Source organism: Rhipicephalus sanguineus, unplaced genomic scaffold (genome assembly GCF_013339695.2).
Source record: "Rhipicephalus sanguineus isolate Rsan-2018 unplaced genomic scaffold, BIME_Rsan_1.4 Seq71, whole genome shotgun sequence".
Lineage (NCBI taxonomy): Eukaryota > Metazoa > Arthropoda > Arachnida > Ixodida > Ixodidae > Rhipicephalus > Rhipicephalus sanguineus.
In genome coordinates, this window is record NW_023615821.1 from 27,727 (window position 1) to 40,099 (window position 12,373).

General features: G+C 50.0%; 1 protein-coding gene across 1 annotated transcript; it reads right to left on the reverse strand.

Moving 5' to 3' along the window:
• Positions 1–1,381: 1,381 nt before the first annotated feature.
• On the reverse strand, positions 1,382–12,001 carry LOC119378159 (chitotriosidase-1). Its single transcript, XM_049411709.1, has 6 exons — positions 11,717–12,001; positions 10,229–10,481; positions 5,671–6,020; positions 3,776–4,093; positions 2,930–3,060; positions 1,382–2,000 (listed from the first exon to the last, which is right to left on the reverse strand). The coding sequence occupies exons 1-6, from the start codon at positions 11,999–12,001 to the stop codon at positions 1,493–1,495; spliced, it is 1,845 nt and encodes a 614-aa protein (XP_049267666.1). The 3' UTR covers positions 1,382–1,492.
• Positions 12,002–12,373: the final 372 nt, after the last annotated feature.

Below are 12,373 nucleotides of genomic sequence, written 5' to 3' on the forward strand. Positions count from 1 at the left end.
ATAGATCTACGGGCACGTCATCGTTGGCGTGGGCGCGTAGGCCTTCCATAGCTTCGGGGTCTTCTCGCAGCGAGTCCAAATACAATCGACTTAAAAGGAAAGGAGGAGGAATGTCCAAGTAAGGTTCAATCTAGGGACAAGTGAAAAGGCTTTTGCCGATGTCTCTTGGGAAAGACCTAAAGACCGTGGCTTTTTTCTTTTTTGGCATGTGGTGATAACTCCTTAAGCGTATAGTATTCGTGCGGTGGCAACTATATTCACACTATTAATATGCCCCTAAATATGATGGTTTGCCCATGTACACTTGAAATTTCGTCAGGCAGACCCCATACGCCATATTTAAATCTATATTCTCAAATCATTAGAATATGTCTACGTCGTGAATCGATACCGGTTACATGGTCGTGCAGGATTGGTCGGGCATGACCACTGCTGTGGAACATTTTCCGCAACTGAAATACTGCATAATCGTTCTGCGCTTAGATTGCATGAGATTGTGAATGCAAAAGTGATGGGCAAGAAAGAGAGATCGCGAAAGACAAAGGAAAGACAGGGATGTTAACCACAGAAGTTTCCGGTTTGATACCGTATACTTGGAAAGTAGTGTAAACGAAAGAGTCTGTGACGACACTACGATGTGGTGGCTTGAAGGTCAGTACATAAGCACCGAATTTTAAGCCACCACTTCGTGGTGTCACACGCTCTTCTTTTACGTTTACGCCGCTTTCACAAGTATAGGGTAGCAAACCGGAAACTCCTGTGGTTAACATCCCTGTTTTTCCTTTATCTTTCGCTATCTCTCTTTCCTTCTGCAACAGGAGCGCAGAATGATTTTGCAGTACTTAAATTGCGAAAATGTTACACAGCATGGAACCGGTATCTATTCACAAAGGATACATATTCTAAGAATTTAGAATGTGGATTGAAATATGCGCATAATGTCTATCTAGAGAAATTTCACGTCAATATTGGCAAACCATAATGATAATTTGGGGCATATTAATAGTGTGGCTTGAAATTCGGTGCTAATGTACTGACCTTAAAGGCGCGGCCATGCATTTAAGTAGTGCCTTAAGAAATAACGTCACCAGCATGCGAAGCTAGTCGGCCGCAGCGAGTTAACTACTCCGCCATTGTTTGGCATGGTGGCGGTGCGTTCGAGTGGTACCACAGCGGTCGCATTTAGCAACTATGGTGTGCGCAAGCGCATGTGTGCATGCTCTCCTCTTATTTAGGTGCTAAAATAGTGCAAAGCAATCTGATATGAAATTCCTCACAATAACAGTGTTGCTCGCTTAGATCTCTAATGGCACCATTTTTGCGGAATGTATTAGACACGTATGCGTAACACCATATAGATATAATCCAGACAGCTTCACTGCAGCCTGCATCATAGCATCAGGTTCATCAAACAATTGACACACGGTACGTGCATTTCAATACCACGAAGTCACTTCGCATACTATGTTCGTAGCCGTCCGAGACGACACGACTACGGTCGTTTGCCGCCGGCGGCGCCTTTGGGAATGACCCAGACCTTCTTCGAGCTGAGCGCCCTGTGTATGGTCCGGAGTAAGGGCGACCGCGAGTTGCCGCAGTCGCCTCGGAAGTCGTCGAAGGCCAGGTCCCAGACGGCGACGCACAGGCCCGGCGTGCCCATATCTCTGCGCATGCGCGACAGCTTGAGAGGCAGCGAATGGACGCCCTCGTAGGCGACCCAGTCGCGGAAGCGCACCGCGTAGCTGCACATGCCGTCCGGGTCGACGCTGTCGCGCAGCAGGTATTGGCACACGAGCGGGTACTCGAGCACGCCTCGGGCCTGGCTGTCCCCGGCGGCCGGGCCTGCTCGGCTGGCGGCGCTGCCCGCGTGGAAGGCGCCCGACGAGCGCAGCGTCCACCGGTGACCCATGAGCGACACGCTGAAGCAAAGCCGCTGGCGGTGCTCGCGCGGCACCTCGTACTTTAGCATGCGCATCACTTCGCGCATCGTGGGGCCGTTCCTGTGCAGAAGGGAAAGATGAAAGGAAGAAAAGGTTAGAGATGTTTGTTGACCCGAGGAAATTGTCTCGTTTGCTACCCTACAATGGGGGCGGGACCGGGGACAAGAAAGGTAAGGCGCAAAGAGGGAAACGAACTCAAAGTGAGCACATCTCCCCTATCAATGCTGTTAAACGTACAAGGCTTTACGGTAGAGTCAATCCTGAGAGATATTGGCGGGGAAAGATGCTATTTTCTGCAGCAGCCCTTATCGGAACCACGGCGCAGCGTCTGTAAGGGATATGGGGGAAAAGATTGGAATAAGGAAAAGGGTAGGATCTGCAGGGAAAAGTATTGCATTTGATAGAGGACGTGGTTTACGAATGCATCCGCAGTTCGGGATACGGTAGTTCATGCAGGCTGTGTTTGTTGGAGTGGGAGAGAACTGCTCCCTCAAATTAATTGTCACAGTGCGCCGAGACAGCACCATCCGCGTGCCGTGATGTGTCTTGTTCTGTATTTCCAAGCCTCCTTTGGCCACTTCGCTGCCCCAAAAGCGCTTGCTGCAGTTTGTCTATCTTGGGATACTTCACATAAAACGACACTCAACAACAGCCGCCTGGCCAGCACACACGTCACGGGGCGTGCCCTTACCGAAAGAAGATTTTCAACTTCGCCAGCACACTTTAGTGTACCTCTAAGCAAAAACAAAAAAAAAAACACACACAATTTATCCTCGTCTCGTCAACGAACTCCTCCTCCCGAAAAAAATTTCTGGCTGTGCCCCTGAAGTGAACGGCAAATTGTGTTGTCTGTTTCCTTTCACTTTTGTTCGTGTTTGCATGCTAACTTTTCTTTTCCTAGGATGAACTGATATGGAGTCCTTAGCGAGCGAAGTTTACGCAACCGAGGCGCCCTGTTCTTGGAGCGGCCAGCCGTGTGGTTTGCAGACGGCGTGGTGTACGGGCTGGGACACTGCGCGTATTTCTCGCTGGCGTCGTGGAAGCCGTGCGTGGTGGCCAGCAGGAAGTCAGCCTGGTCCGCTATTCCTGGCAGGTGATATCCGCGGTGGCGATATTCCTCCTGCCGAAGGAAAGTCGCAATTAGCATCATCGGTAATACTGAGCCAAAAAATCAGCAAGACACGCCATGCGACCCCAGACACTGTACCAACCAATGTTGACGCCAACCGAACTCATATACAAATACATACTTGTGCGAAATTCCTTTAATTACGAGGTTCAGAGCGTGGAAGTTCGTGGAAGTTCAGGAAGTTCGTATCTGCCCTTTTTCCCCTAAATATTCGCTATGCAGCGCCAAACGCGCGTCCTTTTCACCAAAGGGATACGTCGTAACAAAAAATATATTTTGAAAACCACGCACCGATATGCGTTGCTAAACTTAACGTTAGCGTAGCGTTATTTGCTGAAACGGCGTAAACACAAACACCTAGCCCCCCTCCCCCCATTTCCTTTTCCCGCTTTGCGCACTTGGCATGTACGGGGTCCGTCAAAAATTCCCAGGTCACTATCCCACGTATTCCTGTGGCAGCGTGGCCTGGGAACTTTTGATGGACGCTGTACACTCCCTGTACATTTCGTTAGCGATCTGGAAGTACTGGGAAGGCAGTGCCAAAGGAAATACACGGAAGATGAATGACAAACATTGCTTGGGGACAAGGTGATCTCCAAAGGGTGCAAGCTTCTTTTCGAGAGAGTGGGACGCAAACCACAACCCTTAATAAGGACGTAAATATTCGTACTGTATGGGCTCGCGCCCCTGAAAGAGGAATGCGTACCTGGTAAGGCACTCCGACGGTGATGATGTAGCGAAGCCCGAAACGCTCGCGCAGTGTCTCGACCAAAACGAGGAAGTTCTGCTTGTCGGCCTGAGAGCCGCAGTGTCCACCGGGCTGTCGCCAGTCCAGGTGGAGGCCGTCGAATCCCCGGTTGACGAGCCACCAGTATGCCTTGTCGGCGAAGGCGCGCGTCCTGTTCAGGTGGCCGGACATGCTGGAAAACTGAAAGGTGTCCCGCTCGTCCGGCCCGCCGCCCAGCGACAGAAGCACCTTCAGGTGTGTGTAGACGCCCTTCAGCTCCGCAGCCTGCCGGAAGCCCTGCGCCAAGAGAACGGAATGGTCAAGCTAAAAAAATGTAGGAGCCCCTTCGCCCATCGGGAGTATGGGGAAAGGGCAGCTTGGCGTCTGCGTGCCTGACGTAGAGCTTTCTTTCTTTCTTTCTTTCTTTCTTTCTTTCTTTCTTTCTTTCTTTCTTTCTTTCTTTCTTTCTTTCTTTCTTTCTTTCTTTCTTTCTTTCTTTCTCTTTTTCTTTCTCTCTTTCTTTCTATAGCATTGCACAATGCTCCATCCTAACAGTTTCCTTCCTCCATGCTGGGAATCGACCTTCATCCACGTGCTTAACAGCGCAACACTTCAGTTGCTACAGGGAACGACGGTCATGCGTTCATATCCAGGCAACAAAGAAATGTTGCAGCGTGAAATGGCACGTTACCTCAATAAAAGATCGCATTGCCATATCAGAAACGTCCGATCGCAGACAAGCACACGATCGAGAGAGCATCAATTAATGAAAAAACGTCGATTAGAAATACGCATGTGACCGGCGCGTTTCTTCCAGGACCGCATTTCTCTACGCTCGCTAGCGCCGGGTTTTTCGAGTACAACGCCACCACCACCACCAAAAATTCTTAACCCATTAAGAAGCGTCGCTTGAAAATTACTCTGTGCTGCATCCCACATTGCGGTGGGTCTTGTACCACATCGGGATTCCAGCACGTAAATCGCTGCGAGCCTATCTTGCCGAGTACACTGCGACATGTCCGGTGCCATAGCGCCGACATGCATCATTGCACTATTCAACAGAACTAACCAATAAGTGTCCCCTGCTCTAAACCTCAGCAGATATACCGGGAAGCTACGGCTTGACTTCGATGATTATCATCATCTGTCGATAGCCTTTCGTAAATTTTTTTCAAAGCCATTCTAGTGTATACTTTATCAGCCGGTCGGCGTCCCTAGCAATGCAGGAGCAGCTCCTCCTGTATCATTACAATCATAATCATCATCATACTATTAACTGCAAGACGAGGCTTCTGCCAGCGATATTGCAGTACCCCCTGTCTTGTGCCAACTGTCACCATCTGTGTCTACAGATTTCATAATTTCAACGCAACCACTTCGCTGTTTATCGCGCCGACTGCTCTCCCCGTCACTCGCACACATTTCATATCTAATAGACGCACCATTTGTTATCTTCTATCACTGGCGTAGCCAGGGGGAGGGGGGGGGGGGCACCTAGCCCCGAAATTTTTAAATTTTGCATGTGCATAACTTCTTAGAAATTGCAGCACGAACACGAAGACCAGGAAGAACACGAGACAGAGTGCTGGACAACACGCTCTCCTATGTTCTTCCTGGTCTTCGTGTGTCGTGTTCGTGCTGTTATTCCTAAGAAATTATGCATCACCAACTAGCCTGCCAACAAATGTTACTGAAATGCATGTGCATATATACACGCACACATAAACACACGCACGAACACACAAAGTATAGTTGAACTCCCAACCGCCCTCGAAAAAATTTCTGGCTACTCCCCTGTGGTCTATACACATTACACGGACTGTCTAACTCCATTTTCGTCTTTCACTGTCTGTTATAATATCGGCTGCCCCTGCCTGGTATGTCTCGTCGAACGTGGGGTCCTTGCTGTAGATGGAGCCGTCGGCCGTGACGCCAGCCGCGTGGTAGATTAGGTGAGTGCAGAAGGCACCCGGCACGTCCACGACGCGGTAGTGCAGCTTGGGAAAGCGCAGGAACACGTCGTGCTGGTACACGCAGAATATGGGGTTCGTGCTCACGACCTTAGTGCGGTAGGGCACGAAGCCCTCTGTGTCGACGGAAGGCGGCGTTGCGTGCACGGGTCTGCCGTCCACCAGCGGATGGAAGTCCTTGCAAGTGGACGTGTCGAACCCGCTCTGGATGCTGCGGCCGTCATCCGTGAACAATAGCCCCTTTTGATGCATGCCTGCCATTAAGTGAAAAGCGTCAACGGAAGGAGCGATCGTGAGACTCTGCTAGGTAAACGGCCGACACGGAGATATTTCTATTAAAGGGGCCCTGCGACACTTTTTCAGCGTGGTCAGAAAACGTTGCTGACCGGTAATCGAGGCTCCTGAGAACATGTGAGCCAAACATCGTAGCGCAGTACGCGGCCTGGAATTTACAATTAATTCTCAAAAAGTCAGCTAAAAATCGCTCGATCTTCTCTCGACAAATGATGCCATAAACCCAAAATATACTGCCACAATCAAAGTCGGCTAAAAATCGCTCGATCTTCTCTCGACAAATTGTGCCATAAACCCAAAATATACTGCCATTGTCTCAAAGACGGTTAAAAATCGCTCGATCTTCTCTCGACAAATGGTGCCATCAACCCAAGATACACTGCCATTGTCTGATTTGAGCTGCGCGAGCTGCAGAGTTACCGCGGCCGCCGCGGGACGCCGCGACGTGCCCGCGCGCTCAATCGCGATCACGCTGACAGTACGCCGTGTGTTCGAATAAAAAAAAGAAAGTGTTGAAGGTGTGATGATGCGTGCTGACACACCGACGTAGCTTCCTGTCCCCTTGTCATCCCTCCCCCTCCACGTAGCATTCAGCGCTCTCGTTCGCACGAAAGCGAAGGGGTACTGACACGAAAATTTTCAGTTGTACTTTTTTGCGCGAAATGAAAGGCCAAGCCCTTCAGAGCCTAGAAAATGTACTGCTAAGCGTGAGTGCACCCTGAAAAAGTAATTACAGTACGTTTTTAAAAGCCAGTTTCGGTTCCTACTGTACCCTGACGTCACAACACGGTATGATCTTCTCGTCACGTGCTCGCGCAAAATATCTATCGTGACATTTCCACGGCCGTGGCTCCGTTGATGACGCACAAACGGCCATTTTTAATGTTTTGGTGACGCACAAGCGGCTATTTTGGAAGTTTTGGTACCTGACGTCATCATAACTAGACAGACCGCTGCTTGAAGTCACCAGAATTAGTACTGCAGCTTGACGTCAAGCTAGTGTCGATGGCAGTAGCTGCGTCGCGGGAAAATTGACTTTAATATCAAAATAAAATATCTTATCAGCATTTGCTGAGCTTCAGACTTGCTCAGAGCCGTCTCTGTATAGGGAACCCAAGCTCAAGTTTGCGGCGCGACGACAGCGCCGCGCCAGCCGCGCTGCGGCTCTGTCGGAAAGCTCTGAACCTCAGGCGCGGCCGACTCAGCCCCTTTCACGGTAGCGGTAGCGCACGTGCGCACGCGTTCTTCTCTCGGTGCGGGTAACTGGGAGGCCGTCAGCTGGGTACGTTGAACCGAGAGGCTTGCTGTGCGAAGCTGCGCATTTCCACGATGGCAGAAGCGACCCCGCGGAAGCGCAAGCGTGGTCCGAAGTATTGCGGTTTAGTGGCCAGCCACAACAGTGCAGACAAGGCACACGATTCGCGTGTTAAACTGTATCGGTTCCCGGGCGTGTCGCACGAGAAATAAAGGCGGCAAGCGTGGATAGCTGACAGCGCTGTCTCGCCTTCTATTTTGGCTGTCTGAGTTCGTCGCTTTCGTTCGTTCCGACTACCTGAATCGGTAAGTAACGGGGCGCATGCACGCAGCGACTACAGTAATGATTACTCGCTGTCTTCTCGCATTGTTAAAGTCCAGCTACGGTTGTAGGTGAAGCAACTTTGTGTTTTGATTCCCCGTGCTCGTGAGACCTACCCGTCGTTGTTGAACGTTCACATTCGCGTTATACCGTTAGCGTTGCGCGGTTGGTTGAATTCAACTGAACTCCGCACATTGTCAGAAGTTCGGCGCCTGCATTTCACGCGTCGGGAAGGCTGCTTTATCACGCCGGAACGGACGTCTGTGCATTTTCAATAAGCTTTGACATCGTTCTGCAGGTTTGCTTTGTTTTTGTCACTTTATTGGGGTGATATATATTTAAGCCGCTAAATATAACTGGCACTTAATACATGCTTTGCAATTGCAACCTTGAAGTAACCACCTTCTGACTTTGTGCGACTTTCTAGCCGCGTTCACGCAGCAGGTTTTATACGCCTCTCAAGTCGATATCATAAAAAGAGACTGCAAGCATGACGCGAGAGCCGAAAAAAAACGCCAGGCCTGCGCGGAAAGCGCAGCACAGTCGCAGCGAAAGCTGGAAGAGCGGCTTTTCTAGAGCGCGTTATAAACTCTCCTGTGGCTACTAATACAGGTACATTAGCAACGTACCCACTACGCAACAAAGCGTAATTTTTGGGAAGTTTGGAAGCAACCAGCACGGTATTATTCGTTGTTCTGCGGAGAAGCGAGGTACCATATGTAAGCGATTATGTGCAGTTTGTTGATGCGGCGGTTGATGACGATGAATAAATATGGTTGCGCCCTTTGTAATGGGTTGGAAGCTTTAAACGACCCACTAGTTACGTAATGCATATTGTGTGACGCCCGGTCGTTATTTAACTGTCCCACCACGCTTTATAACCCACTTTAACTGGAGAAACGTAGAGCGAGAGAGAGAGAATTGACTTTATTGAGACCCTGAGGAAATGGATCATGGGAGCCTTATGGGCTTCCTTGGCAACCAACAGAAGTGCACTTTCGAGGAACCCACTACGCTATAAATCATTGTAATTTTTTAGAAGTAGGGCAGTAGGCACTGTGCCATTTTTCGTCATTTTACAGACAGCCGTGGTACCTGCTAAACGCATGTAAGGCATTATGCGCACGTTGTTGATGATGTGCGTGATGACGATGAAGAATTATGGCAGAGCTCTTTGTAATGGGTTGGAAGCATTCAACAACCTACTCGTTGTGCAATTCGCATTGTGTGACGCCTGGTTACAGAATTCGCGTTGTGCGACGCTTGGTGCTTATTCTACTCTTTTACCACGCTATATTGCATATGCTAATGTGGTTCCTTCCCGACATGAAGCCTGTATAGGGCCTTTTTGCAAAGCACTTTCAAGCACCGGCATGGCTCAGAGGTTGAATACTGGGCTCCCACGCAGAAGGCCCAGGTTCGAACCTCGTTCCATCCTGGAATTTTTTTCTTATTTAGTTTTTTTTTTATTTCGAGCGATACTGGTTACGGACACCGGCGGCGGCGGCGGCGGACAACTACGGCACCAAAAACGGCCGGTGAAATGATCTCATAACAACTTTCGCTGTAAAACGAGGCGAGCAGTTCATCTTGCTTCACAGTGGTTGAAGCTCAGCTAGCTGCCTCGCGTCTTAATCGGCGGGTGATTCTCCAGCGGCACGGAGGACATGACTCTAACCTTCTCAGGAAGCAGTGCCATGGCCGTATAACCTTTTTTTCGCACGCCGCAAACGTTTGTTCACGAAAGTACACGGCTGCTACTGTAAGCATGCCATATCAAAACAACAATCATATGATTCGTAGTCCACGCCGCAGAACATCGATAGCGTGTACGGCTTCATTTCGGAGTGCATGTGGACCATTATTCATCTTTAGCATGATAGAATGAGACTTACCTCGAGGTATACGTCCTACACGGTGTAATCGCGACTTGGGAAATGCATTTCGCTTTGAGTCGGGCGTGGTTGTCGTCGATCGTCTGCTCTTCACCGTTAACGTGATTGACGAGCCTTTCTCATTTTATCAAGTTCGCTTTTCGGAAGTGCCAGTCAAGCTTGAAAATCATTTTGAAGTCGCACTGCAAGCGGTACATTGCGAGGCGCCGAAAGTGCACCGCGAGAGCTCTGCACGTGCACAGAAGCGAGCAGCAACGCGGTGGTAGAACACTGTAGCGGTGGAGAGAAGGGAAAACGCGCGCTGCTAACACCCCAGTTTCTCTTTTTCTGCCAGAGATGGCGCTGCCTGTCAAGAGCAGCAGCGCCGCTAAGCGTTGCTTGGGAAGCCTATACAGAGGTTCGTGTGGCAGAGTAAACTCGCCTTCGAAAAATGGTGTCAGTACCCCTTCAAAGCGTGCGACATATCCCTGTAACTACGCTCGTACATGACGGATTCCAAAAATTTTGGCGGTGGTCGATTCATGAGGCAATAACTCCTTTAATGAAGCCATCCGATGATTACTTGGAAAAGTTATGCAGAGCCCCTTTAAGTATAACGTCGCCATTAGTATCAGCGGGACCTCTAGGACAGCTTATTCATCGTCAGACTTCCTCATACACAGGAAACATTCTCATGGTTGTGTATTGCCCCATATACCTGCGGCCATGGTTCCCGCCTTGTAGTAGAGCACGCAGAGGGGTAACAGCAGGAACACCGTTGTCACAGCCACGAACGTCGTGAACAGGTTGGTGTTGTTGCGGCGTGCGAACGACGCCAGCCCGTCTCTCCAGGACAGAACAGTCGGCCTGACATCGTGCACTCGCGACCCGAACTGCAGCTGTTCCCGCAGCGTGGCGGCCAGGCTCGCTAGTCTCGCCAAACAGCCTTCGCCGTGGACTGTACCCGGCTGCTGCAACCGGTAGCGCGACACGACATCAGCGAAGAACCACAAGGTAGCGGTAGTTCAATGAAAGGCAATGCTGGTGCTACACATATTGTGTAGGGATAATACACACTCCAAGAAAAAAAGAAGATTCCTTTGACTTTTTTGGTGAGTTTTCGTGACTTGTCACGTACATGACGACTCTCTTTAAAGAGACACGTGAACTCCCTTTAGAGATCACTATACTCTCGTAGAGGGGTCACGGGACCAAAAGGAATTAACGTCTCTTTTTAAAGAGAGTCGTATACGAGGCAAGTCAGGACCGACTCAAAAAGAGTAACACTATTTTTTTTGAAGAGTGTACGTAGCAGGGTATATAAAGGTAAACGCTGTAGTCTCAGAAAACACGTGCACCATTTGGTGTTTATCTTGTCCCTAAACAATAACCCCCGGGTATTTTCCGGCCACTCACTTTCTCTAGCGCGGAGCGCTCAATGTTTTCTGTAGTGAACGCGGTGTCTCACTAATAATCCGCACGCCATTCGTGACATTACTGTTGGGCGCGCAGCGTTACGTAAACGAAAAGTGAACGGTACGGATGACGATTATCGTTCACCGAGAAGACAAGTGCTTAAGGGCGCTAATTTCCTTCGATTGGTGTAGAGGAATATACTTCTGATAAGGTTATGTTTTGCTGATTTCATTGCATTTGTTTTGTGGGTTACCTCAAGGTGCTTAAGGAAACCAGTGAACGTGCCGCGAGCGTCCGTATGATAGGTGCTGCCTCGCCATGGTGGTCTAGTGGTTATGGCGCTCGACTGCAGACTCGAAGGTAGCGGGATCGAATCCCGGCCGCGGCGGCTGCATTTTCTATGGAGGCGAAAATGTTTGAGGATCGTGTACTTAGATTTAGGTGCACGTTAAAGAACACCAGGCGGTCGAAACTTCTGGAGCCCTCCACTACGGCGTCCCTCACAATCGTATCGTGGTTTTGGGGCGTTAAACCCCAGATATTATTATTATATAGCTGCTGCAAAGCGTTTTCAGAAAGTATGCTTTGCAATTAGCATATTTTACGCACACGGCGGCGTTGTATACAGCGAAACTACCGTCTCACATCCCGTCAATGGCACTAATAGCTAAGTGAATTCGCTCAAAAATGACACTAAACGTGGCCGTTGGACATGAATATTAGGTAATCGCCGAAGAATAGCGAACATGTGCCATAGTTTCGTTCCGGGAATCGTATGTTAATGCCTTACGTCGGCGGAGTCCTCCAGCTGGCTCTGCAGTTCCAAGACGCGCCGTTGCGGTGGATCGTGGGTGCCCATCGTGGCCACCGTGGTGAAGTGGGTGTCGATGGTGGTTGGCTGGGAGCGTAGGAGGTCGTCGTCGCCGTCCCCCGCGCGACAGCGGCTCGAGTCAGAGGTGCCGTCGAAGTCGTAGACGTCGGTCTCGGGTACCGTGGTCGTGTCGACGTAAGAGCTCTCAACCTGCGGCCTTCCACGCGTGCGCTTCGGCAGCATTCTGTGGTGCGTCCGCGGCATTTTTTCAGGGCCAGTATAGCTCTCGACTGAAACTCCGCGGAATGACGCGTCGAACCAGCAATATCCTCCTCTTCTTCTCTGTGCTCCAGCTCTCGTGCGCGCGTGACTTCGAGAATGTCGACGACGACGATGAACGTGCACGTTCATTGAGAAGGATTGATGATATTGATGATATGTTTTTTAAAAGGATTAACTGCAAAGTACAACTGCAGGTGGACAAAAGGACAACTGCAATTGCCACACGCTCAGACGCTCCTTTCTACACGGCACGGTTGAGGTGTTCACCAATTGGCGAAGTATGGCAAGAGAGTGACAAACTTATGCGAACAGGGCCCGACAAGGCTATGCGTTTCACCCGTAAAGACGTAGCTT